The 26,420-nt window shown below is 37.3% G+C and overlaps 1 protein-coding gene across 4 annotated transcripts in view; it reads left to right on the top strand.

Annotated features, from left to right (window-relative positions):
* Nucleotides 1-26,420, top strand: part of RBPJ (recombination signal binding protein for immunoglobulin kappa J region) — a 56,964-nt gene that overhangs the window by 3,546 nt on the left and 26,998 nt on the right. The window contains exon 1 of one of the 4 annotated variants that reach the window (XM_077177648.1): nucleotides 5,554-5,652. The exons of 2 other annotated variants lie outside the window; for them this stretch is intronic. In XM_077177648.1, coding sequence (XP_077033763.1) covers nucleotides 5,570-5,652 — 83 coding nt within the window. In that variant the 5' untranslated portion in view covers nucleotides 5,554-5,569. Of the gene's footprint in view, nucleotides 1-5,553; nucleotides 5,653-26,420 lie in introns of those variants that run through there. One more of the 4 variants, XM_054632605.2, reaches the window with a different exon arrangement.

Below are 26,420 nucleotides of genomic sequence, written 5' to 3'. Positions count from 1 at the left end.
AAAAAAACTTGGAGGAGGTTTTTGAAAGAGGGTGCTACTTCATGGAGCTCTCCCAACCCCAAGGGCAAGAGAAAAGAAGTTCAGAGGTGAAAATATAACAGTTCACCAGAACTTTAACCTCATCTACATCCTGATTAGTAATTTTAGAATGAGGACCTTGACCAATTAGGGTCTTGAAGTAGAGAGTGAAGTGAATGCTGCTCAAGAAGTGAGATGGAGAAGGACTTGTGTGATCTGGCTGTAGGCTAAAAGTGTTGAGAGAGGAATGTTCATAAGGATCAGTTCTGGATCTTGAAAGATGAAAATTGCTTCACTATTTCAGGTGTGAACTTCTGTGGTCTCATGATAAATTTCCAGCTACTAGAGGGATATCTTAGTGATGTGATGGGCATGGCTAGGATCTCAACAGCAGGTTATTTCTAGGACCTATAGAGGACAAGCTGGATTGGAGAGCTAATGCTTAGTTAAGTTCAGGACTTGCAGTAGTGGAAAGGAGACTGAAGCAGTGGTGGAATGAATATAACCTGTGTTTTCTGTGCTGAGGCTGAGCTGATTGTGAGGCATCAGTGTGGGGAAAGAGAGACTCAGGCTGGGGTGTTGACTTGGACAAGCACAGGAGATAGGGAGTAGAAAGAATATTTCTGTTTCATGGCAGGGAGTTCATGGTTGAGTCTGAATCCTGGCCCTGGACTGAGTGAAGACAATTGGCAAGGGGTGCAAGACCAAAGCCTAGGAAGTGATTAATAAAATAATACAGGTGAATGAGGAGGCTCCTTCAGGAGGATGCACTGAAAGAGCAGTGATAAGGGATGAGTCATGAGAGCAACAATGCCAAGGGAATGAGGGAGGGAGAGTTATTTCTGGAAAAGAAACGTTGCTGGTAGTCTTGGGTGATAGGTTAAGGAAGAGAACAAATAGATGTTGATTCTGAGCCTCATCATAGAGTTAGGCTGCAGGAGATGTTAGAATGCTTTCAGTGACGTTTGCGGAGTGGAAACAGGATAATGTAGACTATAGGACTAGAGTTCATGGATGAGTTCTTCAGGCTACAGTTTTTACTGTCACTGAAAGTTTAAACAGTGCTTATTAAGATTTAAGTAGTAGCATAACTACTGCTGTTGTATTGTGTATATGCACCTGATGAGTGTTAAAGATTGGGAAAAACTTGTTCACAATCAAATGAATAGATGGTTTTGTGTGACTAACATTTAAATTGTTATCAAGGAGCAAGAGCTGTTAAGTCAGACTATTGGGAAATCCTTGTGAGCAATATATTCTTGAAGGAGTCTTCTGAAATGCTGGCAAATACTCTTTTTAACCTTTTAACCTTCCCCTTTCAGTAGAAGCAGTTTTATGGAGTTAAGGTCTTAATTTGGATTTTATTTGCTTTTGCTGTGTATTCACTATGTTAAGTAGCTCTTTGTTGTTTGACTTATTCTGGTTGATACAGAACACAAAGAAAGTCTGAAAATAATCTTTCTATAGCTTGATTTCTCCAGAAATAATCTGTAGACTATTGTATTTGGCATAGTATGTATGTGCTTGCTACAGCCAATTAAAAGGCAATATCCTTTGCTGATATCTCTTTGCAAAAATAGTTCTCTTTAAAGTATTGTTCTATGAATTGCATAATGATCATGGGTTTGTGAATGAGAGTGAGTTTTTTCCCTCTGACTTTCTAATTTCTATTTTGCGGTAGTAACTTATTCTAGGACTATTTTTCGTTATTTTGAACTCCAATTTCTGTGTTTAAAAAAACTGTGAAAAGAAGAGCAAGTAGCCTGTAGGTGTGTATAAAAGTCTTTCTGAAAGACTTGTGGTGCCTTCACAGGTACAGATTTTGAGGAAAGGTTTTATAGTTGCTAATTCATTGTTGGTGAAGATTACAGTTATGGTGCAGTGCATACCTGTTCTGTGCTATGTTTGGTTTTAGATAAACTTGAAAAGATGGGTTGTCATTTGAATTTTTAAAGTGCATATTTAATACAAACAAGTATTCTCTTATGCAGTTTGTTAGAATCTCTCTGGGATGAAGAATGTAGTTTATGCACAGTATTAGTTTGACATTTGGAGAACAAATAATGCTGGCACAATTCTGAAGTTTCAGGACATCAGTTTTCTGTGTTCATAATACTTGCAACCCTAAATTCTTTGGATGTTAATTGCAAGCAAATTATTAACTGAACTATATGGCACTAATGTGCTGAAATATTGCCTCCCAAGAGCATTTCACTGGGAAGGTGTATTTTAGGTGTTTTGGTTTTTTTAAAAATTTATTATTTCCATGTTTCTAAAAATTGAGCAATTATGTATGCTGGCTTTTATAGAATTACTTATTTTCTTCTTTATGTTTAGGTGAAAAAGAGAAAAAAGTAAATGTCACTAGCTGTGTTGTCAGGTTAAATCTTAATTAATCTGTTGATAAAAGTGGATATGCCTTTTAAATGTATAGTATTTCAAGGCAGTTTTATAATTATAAATTATTTTCTCAGTGCACTTCCATTATTTTTATGTGGAAATGCTTAAAGCATTATAATATCATACACTTCATCCTTACCTTGAACATAATTGCATTAATTAACAATTAAGATGATGTATAGTAAGGAAATAATATAGAATTATGGTTATCTTTTGTAATGTAAATTTCAGAAAAGGAAACAGCCAATACATTTCATTGAAGAAGAAATTGTTAATAGAAGCAGTTTCCATATCCCTGTACTCTTACTGAGTCTTGGAAAAGTAAGGGCTAAACTTAGAGTTTCTCATTTCCTGGGGTTCTACTTTTGTGGTGTTCTTCACTCATATTTTGTGTATGTATTTTGTGGTTGCTACCTTTTACAAAAAAATGAAGTAACCTTTACAACCTGAGGAAACACTTTTGTCACCTTTGCTATGTCACATCACAGCCATTTTTCAGAGCCTATTTATACTGTTAAAAATAATTTCATTTCTAAAAAATACTTCATGCTCTTCAACTGCACTTTAGTTATCCAGATGGCGGCATATGGCCGTGTATCTTCCTGCTCTTATGCTTGTAAATGTATAAACTACATATTTGTGGTGGTAAATTTTTTACCAAGAAAGAAAAGAATGTAAGAGTTTCAGTATGTACAGTGTGAGAAGTCTCTTGATTATGCTCGCAGATTTTAATCCTTACAATAGACAGACTATTTTTATATATATAATAGATTCTAATATTATGTGTTTATTAAAATTATATATAAAATATAAAATAAAGAGAGATTAAGATAAACACTGACTTTTTTTAGTATTTGTTAAAAGCTTGACTGATCTGTAAAATTTTATTTAATATAAAATTGCTATCATGTTTTACTGTTTGATTAATAAGATTTTTTTAGTGAATGACATGCTGCTGGGACATGATTTGTTCTCTCTAAAGCAGCCTGTACACTTCAGTCGACAGTGTGTGTCTTCAGGAAGCTTGTGAGGCTCTTTTTTGAGGATGTCTTTTTATGTAGATAAGTCTTGAAACTTTGGTGTGGAATTGAAGTACGTATTTCCATTGTTATTTAAACTGAGAGAGGCCCTGCAGAGTGATCTTGGCTGGTTAGAGGGCTGGGCAATCACCAGATGTGAAATTTAACAGGGCAAGTGCCAGGGATGGGACAGCTGTGGATGTGCATAGGCTGGGGAATGGGGCTGGAAAGGGACCTGGGGGTCCTGGTTGGCAGAAAGTTGAACATGAGCCAGCAGTGCCCTGGCAGCCAGGAGGGCTGAGCACGTCCTGGAGTTTATCAGGCACAGCATGGCCAGCTGGCCAAGGGAGGGGATTGTCCTGCTCTGCTCTGAGCTGGGGCAGCCTCACCTCCAGTGCTGGGGGCAGTTCTGGGTACCGCAGTATAAGAGAGATGTAGAGCTTTAGAGAGCATCCAGAGGAGCACCATGAAGGTGGTGAAGGGTCTAGAGGGGAAGTCATATGAAGAATGACTGAGATCAGCTGTCTTATTCACTCTGGAGCCGACCAGGAGGAGACCTCATCACAGCTTAGAGCTTTCTCCCAGGTGAAAGCAGAGGGGCAGGCACTGATCTCTTCTCTGGTGACCAGTGACAGGACACAAGGAAGTGGCCTGTATTTATGTCAGGGAAGGTTTGGGTTGGATATTAGGAAAAGGTTCCCCAGGGAAGTGGTCACAGCACCAAGCCTGACAGAGTTCAAGAAGCATCTGGACAATGCTTTCAAGGCACATGGTGTCTATCTGGGGGTGTCCTGCACAGGGCCAGGAATTGGGCTTGATGATCCTGTGGATCCCTTCCAGCTTAGAGTGTTCTATGACTCTAAAGTTGTTTACATGCTTCACTTGGAAAACATGAAGAACTTACAGTGGTTGTGGTTATAACTTTTCTTCATTTGTTTCTTATTCAGGAGCAAGAGTTTGTCTCCATTTTGTTGTACTGCATGACTAGCTTGTATGCAGTGGTATTTCATCAGTGCATTGAAAATCCAGAACACTTTCTCAAATAGGCAACAAGCTCTCTTGGCAACTAATAATTTTGAACGGCTCTGTGTGAGATCATACCTGGTTCTTCATTTAATTTTTCTACTTCTCCTAGGTTAGATTAAAGGTATATACTGAATGGATCTTCTAGTTGGTATTTTGGTTATTAATATAATTTCTTATAGTTATTTGAGTGGAGGAATGAATACCTAAATTTTTTCCTTTATGAGTACAGACAAATATAGACATTTTTCTGAATGTGCCAGAAAAAATGTCCTTCTACTTTTATTCTTGGTAACGTTGCTTGGTCTGTAGGACGTTTCATCTGCACTTTGTTTTTTTCAAAGCCATACTTGTGGCATATTTTTAGTGTGTGGTGTTTTGGGAGATTACCAGGAAAAGTTGGTATCGAAATGAAACTCGATCAGGCTGCTGTGAAATTTAGAATTTTCCAAGCCTAAAGAGGGAATTGAATTGTGCAAAATACTGGTTCCTGATTTTTGCCGAACCATAGAAACTGCACGGAATAAAAGATACTCTTCAGAAAATATCCTGCTTCCTTTTCCTGGCAGCTCTTATTTTTACTCTGTAATGTAATTTTGTCTGGGAGCAGTGGCAGAGGATCTTGCAGGCAGTGTTTGCAAGTTGCAAATTGTGGATTAGGAGCTACCAGTGTAGAAAATAAGGTTAAAGTTTGTTTAGCAGAAGAATTTGTGAAACTAAGCTTTTATCAGTTATGGATTACAGGGGAGGTTGTCTTGGTAAGGGGTGTTACTGCTTTCAGTGGTAATCTTACATAAAGGGAGCTTCAAAATGAAGGTCTGGAGTGTTGGAGGTGCTTGTGCACACTCTGAGTTTATGCCATTGTGGAAGAGTTCTAAGGCTGGGCAGAATAAATAATAATTAGCCTTACTCAGTTATTGTTGTTGTTCCAGCCGTCTGCGTAAAAGCTCCTCATGTCCTGAATGTGAAAAAACAAGCACAAAACCCCAGTGACTTGCCAAGGTCAAACAGATTCTGTGGAGAGGTGGAAATAGAATTACTATCTCCTGCCTCTGTTCCTGTACTTGTTGTAGTTATGGGCTGTTTGCTGGGTTTTGACAGGTGACATCATGTTGTCTCTCCCAACTGCGGCCGTGAAAGCTGGTCAGGAGAAATCAGACTTCCTTAGGTTTTTTGTCTGCATAACAGAAAGGTATGGTAAATAAGACTTGAGTGTCTGTATTGATCATTAATATGTTCTGGTTATAGTGGGTGTTATCAGAGTGGGCACTAGAGACATGCTGCTCTTACATAATTGAGACAGATGCCGTGGTTAGGGCTTGACCAGTAGATAAATGTGCCATGTAATAAATAATAAAATGAGGCGGTGCTGCAGTGTGCTGTTGCCATGTCTTTATACTGCAGGAGAAATTACTCTGCATAGGCATTATTTTCAAAATTGAAAATATTTCACTACTTTCCAAATCTGCCACCCAGCTCTGGTTTCAGTGGTGAGTGTCAGAATTCAGAAAAAAAAAGGCTTTGGTGAGAGACTGCAGTTATTCTGCATGTGTGTGCTTCTTTTCATGCTTAGTTTTGTAGTAGATATACATGATGACTAGTAAAATCCTCAATAATGTGATATCTTCCAGAAGTTATGGGGATATATCAAAACTATTTTGGACATGTCTTTTTGTCCAAGTATTTTTTTGGCCAAATTCTTTTCTTCTGCTGTTCAGTACTTCTTTGTCAGCATTGAGTCCTGGGGTGTTGTTGGTTTGGTGTAGTTTGTTGGGGGTTTGTTTGGTTTGGTGGTTGGGAGTTTTGTTTGTGTTGTTTTTGTTTGTGTGGGGGGTTTTTGTTTGTTTTTTAAATTTTCCTTTTGCATTCCAGTTTTTTTTTTTTCATTTACTATTGTGTGGTTGATGTTGCTCTTGGTTTATTTATGTGTGCATTACAATTTTCTCACTAATAAGTCACGGAGAGCAGTTAATCAAAATAAGTATTTGGGATAAGGCTCCCTCTTCAAAAGAGGCTTGTAGCATTCTTGATGTATTGTGACAAATTGTTTTAGTCAGCACAGATGATACTGAGATGGAATTCTGATCACAATATAAAAGCTCAAGGGATCTTTGTGTAAGTACTAAAGTTACAAGAGCGCCTTCCTCTGTTAATTGTTTTGCTGTTGATTATGGAGGTAACATGTCTCTTAGTTTGTCTGTAAGAGTGATAGAAGAATGTGTTAAGTAGAGAGAAAAAAACAGGCAATTCTCTAGAGCTAAAGCAAATTTCTTGCTCTGAGAGTCACCTAAAGTGGGAAAGGCATGAAAACCTATTCTGATAATGTTTTAATTAATAATATAGATGTTGGCCAGGCTCATGTTCAGTTTTGATAATACAGTAAATAAGATTAGTGTTCCCAGTGCTTACGTTTAGATAGCAGGACTCTCAAAATACCAAGAACTGTGTTAAAACAAACGTGAGAACTATGCCAAAACAAATATCAGAGCTTTCTGCCTTTTTTCTTTTTTTCTTTTTTTTTTTTTTTCAATGGGCAAAATACCTGTATTTCACAACAGTTAGTAGGCAAAACAAAAGAGTCATTATGAAACAACGTTTGAAAAAGGTTTTACTGAGTTGTAGTCCCAGTCAGCTTGTTGAAGTGATAAATCGTACTTCAGATGGTAGCAAAGGAAAAGTAGACCAGGCCTTTACAGTCAATTGTGATTGCTAAAGACTCCTAGAAAGTATAGGGCAACTCTTGTTACTGGATCCCTTGTGCTATAAGGGTAGTAGTCATTCTTTTTGACTTGCTGCATCTGCATGTGGCTTTTGAGACTGCAGTAAACAGAGGGTGACCCCAGAGGATAGGCTCAAGGTACCTCTCAAGAGAGTGTATGAAGCCAGTCCTTTAACATAGCCTCAGTTTCCATATGGAAATAAAATATAGAAGAAGAAAACCTCTAGGCATATCCCTTGTTTTTCTAATGTTTCTGGGTTCCATGTTTTTTCTGGAAAAAATATTATCTTTTTTGTTTGTTTGTTTTTGTTAAATACTTTGTAAATAATCAGAAAAACTGAACTGACCTTCCTGCCTTCATGTCTCACCATATTGCTGGATGGCACTTAGAGTTAGCAGTAGACTGGTTAGACTTGTCAGTTTGCATAGTCATGAAATAGTATTGCATCAGGTTAAATTTAAAAGTTTATCTTTCTCAGTTTGACTGGCTCTCTAAAAAAACCCAAACCATAAGCAACAGACCTATGTTTGCCAGAAGGTATCAGGCAGTGATGAATATTATATCTGTAGAGATAAGAGACTTCTTCACTTACTGAAAGTTTTCCTCTGTCGTTAGGATTCAAATTGTGGATATTGTTGTTGAAGTACTCAGCAGATTTTGCTGGTGACACTTGAGATGTTTTCTTTGTTGTGTTCAGTATTCTCCTGCTTAATGGCCCTGATTGTAGAACAGTTTTTTTAGTAATGAAATTAGATTTTTAAGAAGAAAAATACTATTCTGCCATTACACAAATTGCATTCCTAGCTAATATTGTATTTTTTTGGTTTGACATTAGTTGAAAAACATGTATAGCCACAGCTTTACATTTCTTTTCTCTGATTCAATTTTATATCTGGTCAATTCTGCTTCCTCTTGTTACATATATAAAACATATTGAAATAACAGAGAGTATTGTATTTTGCTTAGTCATTTTCAGTTGTGTCCTCTCCTGAATTTTGTGGGCAGCCCTCAATTAGTTTTGCTTCTGGATTTCCTTTTTTTTTTCATCTCTTTAATTATTTTTAATGGAGTAGCACACCAGAATATTTTCCCTGGGTTGTTTTTTTTTCTGTGAAGTTTCTGTGTAAGCCCCATTGTCTTTGTTCCTGGGCAATCCATGTTCACTTAGATTTGTCCAGAGCAGTACTTTCAGACTGCTTCCCAACAGTGTTGTTGCTTTTTTCCCCTAAATTTTGCTGTTACTAGCCCTAAGCCTTGTGGTGTACTTAGAGCATCACCACAACCATTATCTACAGAGCAATCACTGTTGCTACTCAGCTAGTGTGATAATCTAACAGCTGTATGTTTTAAATCAAATCCAAACCTCTTCCTTACTTTTGGGAACTTGAAACTTCACTTTGTCAGTGTCTTGGATCATGAGAGGGGATGTCTAATAAGTACTTGTATGCAACTTGTCTCCCTCCTTAAGAACTGATGAGGATTGAAGAGAAAATAAAATCTAAAGAATTCAAGGACCTGAGATATCTCATATAACAAAAGACAAAACATTGATACAGAGGGAGAAGCTTAAAATTTAAGTTATACTGGTAAAGCCAGAGAAGGATCCAGTGTTACTATTGTGAAGGCAGGAAATGTATTTTGGGAGGGGGAAGAAGGCATAGTGAAGGATTATTTTATTTTGGAGGAGTTTTGGTTTTTGCTTCTTTCTTTTGAAATGTTTCAATCCTCTTCACGTATTGGAAGCTACTGCTATTTTTTTATCCTTTTGCTACTCCAAAGAGAATGGATAAAATAGAACTTTGAATACGGACTGCAGTGTGTTGCTAGTGGCTTTGTAGGGTGCATATTGAAAGCTGTGAAGAAGCAGGACACTTTGTTCTTAACATGGTATATTTCTAAAGCAACAGAACAGGGAGAAAGGATTGTTTTGGAAGTGGTGAAAGCAAACAAAGCGAAGCTGAGACCAGGTTAAATTCTGTAAGTAAGCATCGCCCAAAAAGTAGTGGGTGCGTGTCTGTGTATCTAGATACACTTAAAAGTGTTTGTTATGTAACTTTAGTATACAACTTGGATTTATATTTACTATACAGTTTCTTCTAACATAACATGGGTCAAAAGAGCATGTGTGACATTCTGCATAAAATAGTAACTTTTCTTTTTGTCTGGTTCAGTGGTTGAATGCAAGCATTTGATTTGCTTTTCTTAATACCTTTTCAGAACCCTACAGAAATGTTATCATACCGAGGTGTCTTAATATAGGTTAAAAATTACCAGTTTGATCAGGACAGTTTTCTTACACTTGTTGTTCTCATTATAGATGGCATTTTTATTAGTGATACACATCCTGATCTTGTCTGATCTTGCTTTGAAAAAAAAAAAGTATTTGAAAGGTTACTATACAGATATTCTGGAAGTAGATGTGTAACAATGGTGCACTTTTTCTTCCAACAGTGAGCCTCAGTTTACTTTTGCTGATTAAACAGCTCATGTAGGCCTTTGTCTAAAGCATTTTCCCCACTTCATTTTGGAACAAAATTTAGAAAGTCAAACAGGCATATCCTTTGGATATCAGAATTGAATAATTGTTCCAGCCAGCAAGGCTAATGTGTGCAGCCTTGCTCCTTTGGTTAAAGGTTTTTTAATTTGGTAAAAGAAATCTTCAAACTCAGCCTTGCAGCACTGGTCCATAGTTGGAGAAACAGGAAGCAAACACTTTAAGCATTGTCCCAGATCACCATTGCTCTTTCAGTCTGTGGCGTCTTCCTTTTTTTCAGCTGCTTTCTTAATTTCTTTCTTGGAAGCCAAAAGTAGCTTCATGAAGTTTTCCTAAGAGTTGAGTCATTTATCAGCTTCTCCTTTGCCAAATAATCTGTAATGGAATCCACTACATTTTTTCTGCCTGAGGCTGTTTATTACATTGTCCACTTGCTTTTGACTTGTTGTCTCAGTCCTTTTGATTGCTTATTCTGTCTGTTTTCTGCAGTGTTGTAGTTAATTGTGGCTGTTAGAAACATCTTGAGGACTCTAAGTTCAAAGTGCCCTAGGTCTTGGCACAGTGTCCTGTAAGTAAACCTGTATTCACTTGTCACTCAAGCTGCTTGCAAGCTGTTGGGTGGCATGCAGGTCCAGGGAGCCCTTTTAACAGGGCTCTAGTATACCTTAAAGAGTGAACTCTGGTTTTCTTTATAAAACCAGCTCTCTATACTCCTTTTGTTTTGGGAGTGGTGTGCTGAATGTTGAGTATACTTCAGGTTTGTCCCAAGGTGTGCTGGCATGGCCAATCAGATCTTATAACTAGTAAAAGGATGATAGCTGAAAAGCTGTTGGGTTGAAAAACAGTGCCTGTCATGGCACTGTTCGTGTAGTTAATGAAGATTTATTTCCTAAAGGGCGTTGTGCTTTGCAGTTGTCAGTCTCTTGGGGAAAACTGGAAAATCCTTTCATTTTTAAAAAAACCCAAGAAACTAACTTGATCCAGAAAACTCTGCAGTACCATTCCTTTGCTGTCCTCCCATCCCCCCAGAAAAATTACCAGTAGAGATTTATTATGTTTTCCTCCAAAGTTTGTGGCTAATTTTATTAATAAGCATTTGTATTATCATCCACACTTGACAGCTGGTTTCTGTGTGTACCTTCAGATAGCAGTGGCATTCTGTCACAGCACTTTGGTCAGTGGTGAGCATCTGTGGCTGCTGAGCTGGGTGATTTGCAGGCTTTTCCAGTGTCACTCCTGTATGAACCTGGATTTACTGATCTGTTAAAACTAAATTTTGGTTCTGGGATGGGATGACTCTTGACTGATCATATTGATGATGTGAAGTTGCCTTGGGATTTCCTTGCACTGAACTGAAAATAGTCACAGGAGAAGCTTGAGGGGAGGTGCCATTTAGGCTTGTATGGTTCTTACTCTTCTTCAGCTGTCCTGGTGCTGGAAATGGAGAAATGGATTGCTGGAGCCTTGGCCTGAATGAGAATAACCTGTGCATCCCCTAGCAGTGGGAGCAGAAGGCCTTGCACACCTCAGTGGATTGTCTTCACTCTGTCCTTCTTCCTCATCTTTGCCTCACTTTGTAATAGCAAAAGGGAATGGAGAGGAATGGATGGATGCTGGTCTGGGGCTGGGGAACAGTGTGAACTCTGAGGGTAGATAATGATGTATGTAAATGTGTGTGGAGGCAATCATCTCTTGAATTTTCTACTGCTGCAAGGACATTGAAGAAATTTTGGAGTTAGCAAAGGTAGGTTTTGCTATCTCAGTGTTAAAGGTTTTATCTGATTCTTTATGTTTTTATTTATTGGGGTACAGAAACATTGAGTGGCTTCTCTGTTTTACACATGTTCTTTTATTTAGCTGTAGGGAAGTTGTTCTTTCTCCTCCCCCCAAGGGAGTTTCCTGTGTGTATGGAAAAATAAAAAACAGAAGTGAAAAATACCTCAGGCTTCCAAACCTGCGGCTCACGTTTCACTTCTCCCACTGCCTTTCTTGTCACACAAGTAGTCCAGCAGTCCTTCCCCTACCCACAGCAATGCCATCTACCTGGAGAGCAAGACACTGTCATAGCAAATGTGATAGCTAACTTGGCACACCAGATTATTAAACAACCTGTGAACCACTGGGGAAATAAAAAAATCTACGCGGTGCTACACTTCTCTGGTGTTTATCTTTAACTTGCCAGAATGTTTTATTAGGCTTTTTTCAGGCTAATAAATATAACATAACTTTGATACCTGTTCCAAGAGGTTTATAGTTATAAATAAATTTTGGTATGCAACTCATGGGATTTTTTTGTTTAAAAGTCCACTTAAGGCCGGGGCTCTAAAATTGTTTGTAACTCGACAGTTAAGTTGCATTTCATCAATATGTTACTGTCACTAGAAGTTCTGGAGATGCCCTGTTTACAATCTGACTACAGAGCAAAGGGTTTCTCTATTTCTTATGCCTAGGTGAGCAGTGTGTAGATAACATACTGTATTCCATATGAATGCTGTCTTCACAGTATTTAATCTTTCTCACAACTATATAAGATAATTTAAGCACTTTAAAGCTTGTGTATTCTGAATTTCCTTCATTTGTTTAGACTGCATTTTGTGTATGTTCTCTTGTCATGTGACAGGTTTGTGGGTTTTTAGCCTCTTAAGTTGTTCTATAAATGGTAGGACTAAAGAACTTCTGTATCCTGTACACTTGTGCCTTGTATGGTGAGGAAGGTTTATGGAGCAATACCACAAACTCCTTCATCCCTAATGGACAAAGTGTAGTGCTAATATATCTAAGGCATAAGCTTACTGTCTAGCCAAATGGCATATGCAAAGTGATCAGCTGTGAAACAGTAATTTCCAAATTCTGCTTTGTCTTTTTTGGTGACATTGGCAATGTCTATCCAGCTTCCAGTTTTCATAAAACTCATAGCAACTTAATTTTCTTTAAAAGCTCATTTCTTCTTTTTAAACTTAGTTAAAACAGATTTATGGGCTCCTAAGTTATTGCAAGGATGGCTAATCAATTTATTAATTGTAATAATACAGTACTAAGCCTGCTCTGTGGACAGAGTGTGCCTTATTTTTCAGAATTCATGCCTTGAAGAAAAGATACCATTTCTCTAAAATGGTGAATTCTAAGTGGCAACTTCTAATATGGGTTATCCCTTGATTTTTTTTGGATGAGATTTTTTTCTTCATTTATCTTGACTGCGTGGCCATCTGCATGTTTTCATTCTATAGTTCATGTTATCTCTCTGATTGTTGAACTTTAATGATTGCATTTGTCAATTTTTTCTTCTGCTTTGGAGAGTTCAGACTGCCCTGTTGGGGCAGCAGTGGGCAGAAATTTCAGGAAGGAGATGTCTCTATAGACTGGCATGTTTCACACACTACATACTTGGTAGTCCTGTGTTGGTTTACACTTGACAGGGTTGGTAGCTGCTAACTGAAATGACAGATTTGGTTGTTTAGTGCTTCGAGACACTTCTGACAATTTACATTCCCTTCTGGCCCGAATGTTCTTGGAAGGATGAGACAATGTTTTGAAAAGAGGTTGGGTTCAGAGCTCAGCAGTTGGGAGCCTTCACAAGAGTGCTTAGGCACACTTTTCATGCTGTAAAATCCTTGCAAAAAAATTGCGCCAGCACAGGCGTTATTCTGGGAAACTCGAGTTGTAGCAGTCACAGGTTCAAGATCATGCAGAAGTTAAATGCTGTTGAGTACATTTTAAAAAAAACTACTAGTTCCTTAAATATTTAGAATACCTACATTAAGTAAAGTTTGTCTCAGGAGAACATTCTTGTTTTCAAATTGGCTTCATGGTTTATAGTGTACCTCATTAAGATGCAGGGAGAAGTTTTACCAGTAATTTGCATCTGTGTGGAGTTAAAACTTGACAAACCCGAAAAGCAAGCCTCCTTGAATTAAGTATGATTCACACAATTTCCATTTTAAAAAATGGACAATAATAACTGCTTTGCATTTGTGCTCTTCAGATTTTTTTTCTTATGAAAAATGCTGCATAAAAGGTGTTAGGGCACAATAGGAGCATGTGTGACCATGGAAGAGACCTGTAATACTGTAATACCAGAAAAAAGGATGATAAGGTGTTAGCTTGCTGACATTCCAGCCATGTAATCTAATCTTTTCATATGGTTATTGTAAATGTACTGTGATAAGGAGGAGTAAAAGTTTATTATTGCAGTGTCTGTTTAATTATCTTGTACAGGGATCATTGACCCAGTTACCATAACAGTTGTTAAAAGTATTATCATCTTTGATGGTAGGCATTGTAGAGATTATATTTCTCTTTGCAATTTATTTCCAAATATTTTAGTTTTACAGTTAGAACTGGCAATAATTAGAAGGAACTTCTAGCTTATAAAATTTAAACAGAAATATAGTTTTAGTTGTACTTACATATTTTCACCTCTCTCCTTCAAGCATTTTTTAAATGGCAGGATGAATTTCTGTCTTTCCTGTGTTGGAATGCTCTATTAATTATTGCTGGGGCTGTAGCTGCAGTGTAATTTACTATCTTAGAAACTTAGAATTTAACTGTAAATTAATTCAACAACAGTGACAAAAAGTCCAAAGCTTTTGAATCTTTTAAAACAACTGTTTTTCTTAGAACACAGGTTTGTAAACTGTAGATGGAATATTACCTAATTTTGCTGTCTGTGCAAGTTATGTGACTTTAAAGGTTTAAGAATAATTTGCTTATATTAAATGCTTCCCAGTTAGAGACCTTCAGCATAATCAGAGGGAAAAAGCCCAACAGTGGAGAAGGCCTCCAACTGATTTAGTTGTCTTAGAAAGTTAGAAAAGAGCTTTCTAATTCTCATTCTTTTCTGGGATGTGTTTATTGCTGCTGTTTTTATATTCATGGGATGATGTATTCATAAGCTTAATTACAAAACAATACACTTGAGATTGATTAATTCTAGGATACTGACAGCTCATTTTACAGCTGCACCCAGTTAATGTTAGTGTAACCATGTAATTCCTGGGTGATGCAAGAAAACATCTGATATCTAGGAAACCCTATAATTTTGTAACAGGTTGATGCCAAACACAGCTTGGTTAAAAGGTTTATGTATGCACAGGTTTTGTGTCATTTTAATCTACTGAGGAGATAAATTTTATTTACAAGTTTGGAAATTACTGTTGGCATGGCAGCCTGCTTAGGTGCTGATAATCTATTCTCTGCTTGCATACTGATACAATTTTTGAATTGTTTTACAAGTCTAGGATCTATGGATGAGACATTGTTCAGAGAAATAATCTTATAGAACTCTAGCAGTGTACTTTTATTGACTATAAGGAGCTGCTTCCATACTGTATTTTGAAGGCTCACAGTGTAGAAATTGGAGGAAGAAAGGGAATGAAAGGAGAGGGTACATACTGTAATGACACTGTTTAAAAAAAGAAATTATATTGCATAAAAAAGTTGACTAAAAATGACTGAGTTGCCAGAGGAGGGAGATGATAGGGAATTGTCCCCATTTCTTAGAGGTGTGTTTCAGAAGTGTGAGAATACAGTAAAGATACTTTAAAATGGCTCTTGAAACTTGCTTTGGAGGGCTAGGCACTGCTGTCAGAGCTTACAGTTCCTAAAACAAGACCAGTTGAGGGAGTGTATGAACTGGTTTCTGACAGCCTTTTGCTATTATTGTTACTATTATTATTATTATTATTATTATTATTATTATTATTATTAACATTATTTACGGTATTTATATATATAATATATATATAATATTTATATATATTATATATATATAAATATATATAATATATTTATATATAATATATATATTTATATATATTATTATTATTAACATTATTTACAGCATTTATAATAATATTAAATGGGTCTAAATTGAAGGTGGGGGTGTACCAGGTTTCTAACAGTGCCCTGCTACCATAGAGGGTGGTCACATTCTCCTGAGTGTGCCTGTTGGTTGCAGTGAGGTGGTGCTGGCGTTCACTGGCTTTGTGATTGAATCAGTGAAGCCTTTCCCCTTTCCATCTCTGGCCTCCCCAGAAATATAGGTTATTTTCTGGATTACTGATTTGAATTATCTTTGGAAAGGTCTGACAAGTGCTGGAATTTGGTGTTTGAGGGTAGGTCAGTGCAGCTGGGGGAAGCTGGCAGGCAAGACCTGCTTGGCAGTGACAAATCAGCTCAGCTGCCTCTGAAGCCACAGTCCAACTGTGTACTGGAGCAGCTGGGATACAGGCACGTTTGCTTACCCTGACCTAGCAGGGAGGTGGGAAAGGCATTTGAGACAGTGGTGACTTAAACTGTCAGCAAGACTTGTCAGAGTTGCTCTGCTTAAACCTTAGACATGCCAGTTTACTTAGCTGTCATTTTGCATTAAGTTCTGACTGCGCTTGGGCTGAGAGTCTTATAGGTATCCTAAGCTAAACTTTGACTAAGAATGTTAGTCTCTTGGTGAGATCTTTTTTTGCTTAAGCCTTGCATTTTGCAAGTCATTTTCCATAATGGATTCCTCTGTGTGTTTTCTTGTGTTATAGTTCTTTCCCATGAGAGTTACAGGCTTGCTTAGCTGCTCCTGTAATCTTTTTTGGCTTCTGTTGAAGTTGAGTTTGCTGAGGTGACCAAACAGCTTTCTGCAACCAACATGACTGGTTTCCCTGTCTCCTGCTTTCCCATGTATTAGTGGTGTGCCAGATTGATGGACTGAGTTAGCTCCTTCTGGAGGTCTGAGCACCACAGGTGGTGCAGGGCAAGTGAGTTGAGGAGCTTGGAGCAGGGACAGTAAGCCCCTTAGAGAGATTAGGCCATTCTCGTTTTTCTGCTCATAGTTGCTGTAGCAATAAAGCTCCTTTATTTATGGGGGTATAGGGTAAGGAAAAGGACATGGAAGAGTGATTATCCCATTACTCTATTAGAGTGGTGGTTAGAGATTTTGAAGCTGACCAATGACTGTACCAATCAAAAACTTATCTCCTAAAGAGGTGTTCCAAAGAAATACCTATTTGCCCTTATGGTTAGTGAGGTTAGTCTGGCTTTTTGAGAATCTTCTGCCTTTGCAAATTTAATACAGTTCCTTACCACTTCCTTATAAAATCATTCACAACTTCTCCTGTTACATATTTTTGATATTACAGTGAATGGTGGTGGTTCAGAGAAAACAATTAACCTTAACTTTTTTTCCTTCTTTTTATTCACTTTTTTAGAAGTTATCTTCTGCACAGAATATCTGCTTAACTTCTAGTTAAGGATGGAAATTATATTTACAGAGGAGAAACTGTCCTTTGAACACTGCAGACATTCAGTCACTGAAATGAAGGTTGAACAAATCCTTAAGTTGAACAAATCCACTAGACTATAGTGCTGGGTTCCTATATTGGTAGGAAAGTGGTTGAAAAAGTCTCCTCTTATTTCTAATTTGTGACTTTTTTCCAAATAATCAGGCAACAGAGATAATAATCAGTCTATTAGTAGTTCTTCCCTCATGCTTCTAAAAAAAATTCTTCAGACTAAATCTTACTTGCAGTTATGGGCCAGTAGTAACTCTAAAAAGCACTGATTTGATACTCAAGAACTGTGTTCTTGCCATATTTAGAAATTTAATTTTTTAATAGGTAACTGCTTGTTTTTAAGGACTTGCTGATACTTAAATTACGGTTTAGTAGGGGATATATAATCACTTTCTTACGAAATAAGAGTCAAGATTGCTTGTGAAGTGTGTATTCAAAGGTGATGTGCAAAGTGAGATCCCGAGGAAAATTTCCTGTGTCAGATGGACAAGAAGAGTTCTAGTAATCATAATCTGGGCAAAGTCATTGTCAATGAAAGCTGTGACTGTGGGATGTTTTGTGTAAAATCATGCTCCAGGCTGATTTTATGCATTGCCATTACTTTAATAGTCAGTTTTGTGAACCGAATGTGCACGTGTTTTCCCTTTTCCAAGTATCCACTCTCTTTTGGTTTGAATGGATGAAGATAAAACTAATGAGCACATTGCCTATGCAGTTACAATAGCTGAGCCAGATTATACTGTGTTTTAGGGACTGGGATTCTCTTGGCATGCCGATTTTTCAAGCTAATAACTCGGTCAGTTGCTAAGGTATATGTGTCCAAGTCTACAGTTTCCACTAAATATTTGAGCCAATGTTATTAGGCAATTAATAAAAAAGAAATAATAGCATGTGAATGTGAAGGAATCATAATAAATTGACTAATGTTTTACTATGTTTCTTACATTCTACACCACTCCAACATTTTAGTGTCTTTATCCTTTAAGGTGATAGTATCTAAGTTCTTTAGTATACCTGAGATCTTTGGATTGCTAGCTCCTTGCTGTAGGTACCTACAGCTCAAAGGAAAACCAGGCAAATCACACCTCCAGGGGTATGTTTTGGTACTTCCTCATTAAACAAGCTATCATTACTGACTTCCTTACCTCACTTAGTGTGGCAAAGTTGTGTGAATGCTGTCTTGATTAAAATTATGTCCTGTTTGGACAAGACCTTTGACTTTTAGAGTCATATACAAGTGTAATGATTACTGCATAGGGCTTTTTTCCATATCTAGGTAGACTGCTATAAAGAAGTGAATTTGTTTACTTTCTCTAAGTTGTTAAAAAGTGAGCCTGCTTACTGATACAGTGCAAGCTTTTATTTAAATTGCAGCTGTGGTTCTGTGATTTTATGGGGATTGGAAAAGAGGACAATAATGAGAGCAGTGTGGGAGGATGAAAGCAGGTGAGAAAAGGGAGAGGGAGTTTCTAATTGGACTTGCAGTGAGAGGGCGTGACTAAGTGATGCAGAGCTTTTTCTGTTGTATTTTTGTCAGTATTATTTGATACAGTGCCAAAAGTGTGTACAGTGCTGTAGAGTAGAAGACTTGTTTCAAACACATAACATGCTCCCTGTCTTGGGGAACTTAAATTCTTTAGGTATAGTTGGGGGCAGGACAGAATCATGCAGTACAAAGATGTGATAGTGCTTGGTTGGTGGCATTCACCCTGGAGCAGGTGGGTCTTTTTTTGTTGTTGTTGTTGAAGAGGGGGAATGTTTTGTGTATTGATAAAAAAACCTTCTGTTTTTGTGATTTCAGGGGCTGCTGTGCCCCCTGCTTCCAAAGAGTCACAGTGCAGTTGGACCACCCATCATTGACTCTTTACAGAGGAGAAAGGGACTTCAGGAGTAGTAGAAATCTATTGTTCTTGTCTGTTAGACGTTCTTGATTGGTGTGGTTTTAATTAATTTTATCTCCTTTTGTAGGATGGATAAGAAAGAGGGTACCTTGTGTCAATAGTGTTTCAAAGCAAGTTGGCTGAGATTGGTTCTTTGTATGTGAATATGAAAACTGTATTTATTTTTAAAAATAGGTCAGCTTTTAATTCAACTCTAACCTTCAGGACAAAGTCTTTATAGCAATATTTATTACAGTAGACACCCTAATGAGAATTAGGGCCAAAGTGCTGCTGGCAGGCAAAAGTGAGAGTGAGTTGATGACTGTGTGTGACTCTGTTAGAGTGTGTGTGTTCATCTTGAAGGATGAGCCAGCCTGGGATGGCTGAGCTGGATGCTGTCAGTCAGTCTGTTGACTTCATCAGCCTTGGGAGGATCACACTTATGGACATAGTTGTGTCTAGAGGGAGCAGCAGGGGGAGGGAGATAGGTGGCATGTCTTCAGCAGTTTCTGTACCTCAGCTGTGTGATATTTTAGAAGAACAAGACAATGGACTATTTAGGGTGTGAGTAGTCTAAGGATTTAAAGACTCCTTGCCCTATGATGCTATGCAGATAGTTAGGAATACAGGGTATGCTGGGGGACATTAGACTGTATGGCATTAAGCTACAGCAACCTACAAAAATCAGTGGAGGGCAAAACCCCAAAAAGCTTGTGGGACGTGGAGGGGGAGTTGCCTGAGAAGTGTTGTGAAGAATGAACTGTAGGCTGTGGAGTATAGACTGGGTAAGAATTACTTCCTTGTCATCTGTCCTTTCTTTTGACAATATTAGCTAGTTTATTTTAGTTCTTTAGTTTGTTTCCAATGTGGAGGTTGCTTAGTGCTGGATGTTACTGGTAATACAACTGTTTGTTTCCCATAATCAGACTTGGGTATATTGAACCCATTTTGTTTTGGAGAAGATAAAATTTTCCTTCTGATGGCTTTTTTTTAGCCACTGGTATGGTTCATTTATTTAATATCTTCATCCATGGAGAAGATCAGTGTGAAATCTTCAGTTTGAGCATAGGTAATTGCTTGTGTTTTCTTCCATGTTAACTGAATTCTTATATAAAATTATATATGTTTTGCATTAATCTCTTAGAAATTGTGTCCTTGAGGTGTTTTGGCGTTTTAATCCTGTGTAAAACTTGTAGATCACCACTTTTTTGAGCACTGCATTTTTAGCATTGATATATCATAACAGTGTGCTATTTTCAGATTCATTTAAAAATAAAGGATATCAGTGTGGAATAAGATGCACTTACAGAAATCAAATCCAGCAGTTATCTCTTAGAGGAAACATGTTAAAGTGCTGTGGATCCAACCACTGTGAGAAATGTGGTAGTCTTTATTTGCCAGCTCATGCTGGATCATAAATGGCCCTTTTTTTCAATACATAGGAATTCCTCTTTGGGTCTGTGAAACCACCAGATGGGAAAATGTTTTCTAGTTACACACGATCATTTCCCTCTTGAGTTGTGTTCTAAAATGTTTGTAATAGACTATATGGCTGTGTAGGTGAGTGCACAGAAATATTTTCAGCATTTACATTTTGTCTTCACCAAAATCTGTGCACAGAAAAGTATACCTATATTGACAGAATATCCTGTGTTTTAAAATGTACACCTGCTTTTGCAGTTGATGTAACATGTTATCCTAAATGTAGAAATCTGTGAAACCAAAACACGTCTGATGTGGAGTGGCCGACTCTTCCCATATAAGTTGTACTATTCTGTTCAATCCAAAGGTAGTGTTTCTAGCAAATGCCAGATTAAGGGATCACAGTGTGCCCTGTACATGGGCACCATTGCATATGTTTGCTTTGATAATTTCATGCATTTTAAAAGTCCATAAATACGAACTTTCCTCAGTGCTTTTTCAGTTATTCACTAATTTGTCCGTGGTAAGCAAACTGAAGCTGGAAATAGGCAGAGGATGGACAATTAAAAGAAAGAGACAATAAAGTCCCAGCATGCTGCTTAAATCCATCTTTCAGCTTTTCTCAGATGATGTCTGTGTTAGTGGCTGAAAAGGAATACTTTTATATTGATCCTCAAACTTTGAATGGAAACCTGAGTACTTCACTTTCCTGGATCTTAGATAACCTCAGTAGGCCAAGAAAACCCTTGAGATCCCATACTGGTAAGCTTGTAGTGTAGTGAGTTTGTGGTAACAGATTGCAAAGTAACTTGAAATTAATTCTTGGAAAATTTCATTTCTCATGGTAGAAAGTAATAGAGTCTGTTACAACGAGGGTCTGGATGTCTGGTGCTAAGAGCTGAACAAACACTTGACAGACTTTCTAGCTTTCCAGATACATACCAGTTATTTTAAAGCTGAGGGAGAATGATAAAAAATACCTGTAAATTACTTATTTTAATTTATTTCCTTAAAAGGCTTTTGTCTGACTTTTAAGTTACAAACTCTTGTTGTTTGTTCACAAGTTACATTGTAAGAGGTCTAGGAAAAGGTTGCACCTGACATTGACACTGTTTTTCGAACTGGAGTTAAGTGAAGCACAGGAATTTCTTTTGCTGCACTCCTGGCTGAAATGCACTTAAGAGTAGTTGAAATGGTAGCATTTTTTCTTCCCCAATCCTATCACACATAATGGTTTGTGGGATACCAGCTGTTTGATAGGTATTAGAAGTGTTGGGACTTAACTTGAGCTTCTCACCAGACTTCTTTGTCACTTCATATCGTTGGAGAGCAGAGGGTGGATTTTCTTACTTTCTTTATTTCTGAATTCATAATGTAGTCTGAGACATTGCCAAAGACTATATAAAAATCTGGAGTTCTTTTATTAGACTCCTCCTGTTTCAAGCATTGTTTCCCTTGGATCTCCTCTAAGAAAGTAAAAACTTTCCTTGATCACTCTATTCTGTATTTAATTTCTATGTTTAATACTCTGGGTCTTTTACTGTCTTAAATTAGTGATTGCCATATCTTACAATGTTGAGACATTTGTGCTCTGGGAGATGGAACTGAAACCATTGAACTGAAAAGTGTGAGGTAAGTTCCATAAAGGCCAGTTTCTTTGTGGCATTTGTTTGGGGATTTTTTCCAAAGTCCATACTGAGGTATTATAGTCATCTCTTGTAGCCTATTAAAAGAGTTCTTCTAACATGTTCTGCACCAAATACTGTGTCATGTACTGTGATATAACAGGACTAAGAAAGACAGAATTGAGATTAGTGTTCAGGAATGATATTAGGCCTTTGCTACATCAGTCAAAAGCACCAGGAAGTGAATAGGTCCAGCTGGAAATGATCTTGCAGTCAGGTATTAGGGGGTGAAACTTTTCCAATGAACAGGCACTCTGTGCCTTTTTAAAATCTGGCATTGTTTCCTATGCAGAAAGCATGCGATTTTATTTTCTCATTCCCCTGGGTCTGGCTGGGACAGAGTTAATTTTCTTCCTAGCAGCTGTTACGGTGCCATGTTCTTGGTGACCAGAACAGTGTTGATAACACCCTGATATTTCAGCTCTTTCTGAACAGTGTTGGCACAGCATCAAGGCCTTCTCTCTTTTTCACTCTGCCTGCTGTCTGATCCCCCACAATGACTGAGGGGGGTACAGGGTACTGGGAGGCATACAGCCAGGCAGGTGACCCAAAAGAACTGAAGAGATATTCCATGCCATGTAATGTCATGCTCAGCAATAAATTGGAGGGCAGTGGGATTTAGGGAGGTTACCAGCTTTTGCTTAGGAAGTGACTTGATATTGATCATGGGTGGTGGTGAGTGGCCCTTTTCACTTTGTTTTTCTCTACTTCCACTTCTGTTTTCTATGTTAAACAATTATATGATGTCAACATCTAAGTTTTCTTGCTCTTTATTCATGTTTTTCTCTTCACCCATCTGATGGTGATGGGGAAATACGCACCTGGATCGTTTAGTGACCTATGAGCAACAAAGCACCACATGATCTCTTCATACTTGTGTAAGGCAGAAAGGAAATAGAGATCTCAACACGTGGATATTTGTTTTGAAAGGAACCTCTGAAGGTCATGGAGTCCAAATACCCTGCAACAAGCAGGGATGTCTTCAGTCAGATCAGGTTGCTCAGATCCCTGTCCAATGAATGTTTTCCAAGGATAGGGCATCTAGCAGCTTTCTGGGCAGCCTGCTTTTGGATACAATGCTTTTGGATTCTTCAGGGTAAGGAAAGTATTTACTTTTATTTTCAGTGTTGAAATTTTTAAGACACCAGAGAAACTTCTGTCACAAAAAAAAATTTGACACAGAAAACAGTAACTAGTGTATTTTTACTACATTTGTATATTCTGGAGTTAAATTTGAATGTTTTGCCTTGCCACAGATTTTTCTGGTACCCCATTTCCCATAGTGGTCTCAAGTCCATGTTTTTCATTTAGCAAGTCTTAGTTTGCAGCTCCTGTCTCCCATTCCTAGTCCACGCTGTTTCTGCTGCTCCCCCATGTTGGCCTCTCCAACACACTTGCTTTCTGCTCAGCTGTTGTTTCTGCTGTAGTTGAATTTGACAACTCCCTTTTGCATTTTGCTTCTCTGGAGACCATTTACAGAAAGATCCATGCTATTCTGACTAGATGCCAAAAATTGTGTCAATCCATAGGACAAGTGAAGATGCAATACCTAATTGCTGAAGTTTGTCTCTATTTGTATGTTGTGGAAATATTTTTTTAAGGCTTCTGTGCTCAGCACATGAAGGTGAATGGTCTTTCTCAGGGACTGTTAAAATGATGTTCTTGGCTGAAGACCAGTACCGGAAAAATTTGCAGTTCATATTCCAGGCAGGAGGATGCTAGTGCTGTTCAGTGACCATAGATCTTCAGTCAGAGTTGAAGATAGCATAGCATGTGATTTTTGTAGAGATTTTTTTTTATAATTCTTTTTCTTGCAAATGGCAGAACTTTTTTGTTTTGGCAATTTTCATTAATTTATTTTTCCATCCAAAGTTCACTTGACACATAGAACCATTGAATAAAAAAAAAAAAGAGCCAGATGCCAGATCATTTATGTCCAGAAAATAAGACTATATAACAAAAGAAGTTTGGCAAGTTTAGTAAAGGCATACAACTACTGATAGATGCTGAAAAAAGTGAAAATTCATATTCCTGCAGCCATAGAAAATAGTAGTGCATATTGTATCTGAGCTAGGAATTCCAAATAGGATTTCACATTTTGTATTGTCTAAAGACAATATATATATATATATATATATATTGTGTCATGTGTTTACCTAACCTGAGAATTTTAAAAGTTTGAGTAAAACTACCTACTGTACTGACAAGATTAGTGTTACTTTACTTCTTAACTTCCATACTTAGTTGAAGGGCAGCAAAGAGATAAAAGGGGAAGGACTATGTTTCCTTACATTTCTGTTAATGGGGAAAAGCATTTTAAATGGCAAACTGGGACTTGCTTAATGAAAATAATTATTTGGGATATGGTATTGAAGAAAGAGCTACGCCTACAGTGCAAAGTATGGAAGTGATATAATTTATGCAAAGCATCAGAAAACAAAATACAGGAAATAATAGAATACTAACTGGTGGTTGGAAAAAAAAACAGGACAGGGAAAAGAATTATTAGGGCAAGTATAACTTGCTCCAATAGCAAGTGGTTATGGTGTGACTAATGCTCTCACTCATGTTTCCAGTACAGTGTGTTAGGATATACTAATAAATACAGCTTGACCTGATGTGAATGAAACAGCAACTTAACTGTATGTCTATAATCCAATACACCTGAAAGAGCACTTAGTCTTGGATAGTAAAATTTTAAAAACCCAGCAAATTAAAGGAACTTGGTGAGCATTCAAATATAATGATACATAGCCTGTAATTAGGACTTCAGATTACATATATTTATCTTGTCTAAAACCTCTGCAAGAGTAGAATTATGATACATTTTTAGTTTCCTCTCGTGTACATATTTGTTATTCATCAATCTGCATATTTTCAAGATGAAAAAAAAGAGAAATAGAAATACTGAACAGATAAAGAAATTCCAGAACAGTGAAATCCAATGAAAATGTACATAAGAAAAGTGTTGCAGTCTCTGTCATGTCTGACAGGTAACCATGTAGTGTCTGAACTGGCTCATTTTTCAGCATGCCAGTCAAATATGAAAGTTTGAAATAGCAACAGTCACAGCTTGTGCAGTGGATGTCATTTAGTACAAAACCATAGATAGAATGTGTTTCTTGCATTTTCATCTGTCTTAACATCAGAAAACTTTAAAAGGTTCTTAGTCTTCTGTGTAGAAGTTGCTGATAGTTTCTGTCCTTCAGGTTATATCGTCAGTACACATCTCTACTTCAGTTTGCAAACATGGAAAAAATAAACCAGATGAACCATTAAACAAAATACGTGTGATACTTTTTTAAAAAAACAACTGTGTCGTGTTTGTATATTTGAGTTTTGTAGTGTGACTGAAAATCTGGCATCTTGAATGCACTTGCTGCTTTGGAATATATCTGGTTCATAGGAGTATATATACTGATCCATGCCTGCTAGTCATCAGTAATGGATGAGTAAGGAAAGAATGTAAAAGGGTAAATGTGGACTGGTTTGGGTTTTTTTAAACTCACGCTATTTTCTTTGCTGCTGGTAGAACATACTTAAGCTTTTCCTGAGGACAAGGTTGTAAAAAACAGGTCATTATACTGAATAGAATTTAATTGAGTTCTGTATCAGGCTTCTGTTTAGTCTTTTGAGCTTACATCTGCTTTCAGCCTCCACAATATTCTCTAGCACTATGTTTTACAACTTAGTTTTGTGTTTGTAGAGCAAGGAAAAAAAATTTAAATTAAATTTTTGGTGTTGGATATATTTCCCAATTCCTGTATTTGTGAGATAGCAGAGAATAACTATATCCTTTCCACATTTTGCATATAATTTATCAGTCTTTTAGATCTTTGCATCTGTTTGTCACTTTTCTCTCATACTCTCACTGAAGGCTGGAGTTTTAGCCAATTGGATACAAAAACTATTGATTATTCATACTGACTTTCATGCTGACTTTTATTACTCTGAGAACTTTTTTCCACTGCTGCAAGTTTTCAGAGCTGTGAAGGTGTGGCAGAATAATGCCATGACATGGTGATGTTTCTGTTTCCTATTTCAATCTTAATCATTTTTTAATTCTAATTTCTTTAACTATTGCTGTTGAGCTAGGGAGGTGAATGTTTATGGGATATTTGAAATGATTTTGTACTGATGCAGGAAAAGGCTGTTCTTTGACACTGTGGCTATGGTACATAACCATCAGTCATCTGTCAAGACAACATTATTGAGGAAAAGTCACTGAATTTCATTTAGAAAGAGTTAACATGAGACTTAAAGTAAATATCAAGATGCAATTTCCTCCTATTCTACCTCTCTATAGTGTATATTGAAAGAATAATAAAAGGTTTACCCAAATTACATCATCTCTTTGAAAGGTTCATGTTGCTAAGGGTAGCATTTATATGTGTTCACAAGTTGATTACAGTGACATAAATAACTTCATTTTGTGTGGAGGAGGCTGGGGAAAGCTGGTGTATGAGTTAGGGAGGTACTGCA

This window comes from Agelaius phoeniceus, chromosome 4 (assembly GCF_051311805.1).
Source record: "Agelaius phoeniceus isolate bAgePho1 chromosome 4, bAgePho1.hap1, whole genome shotgun sequence".
Taxonomy (NCBI): Eukaryota; Metazoa; Chordata; class Aves; order Passeriformes; family Icteridae; genus Agelaius; species Agelaius phoeniceus.
This window is presented reverse-complemented; position numbering and strand designations above follow the sequence as displayed.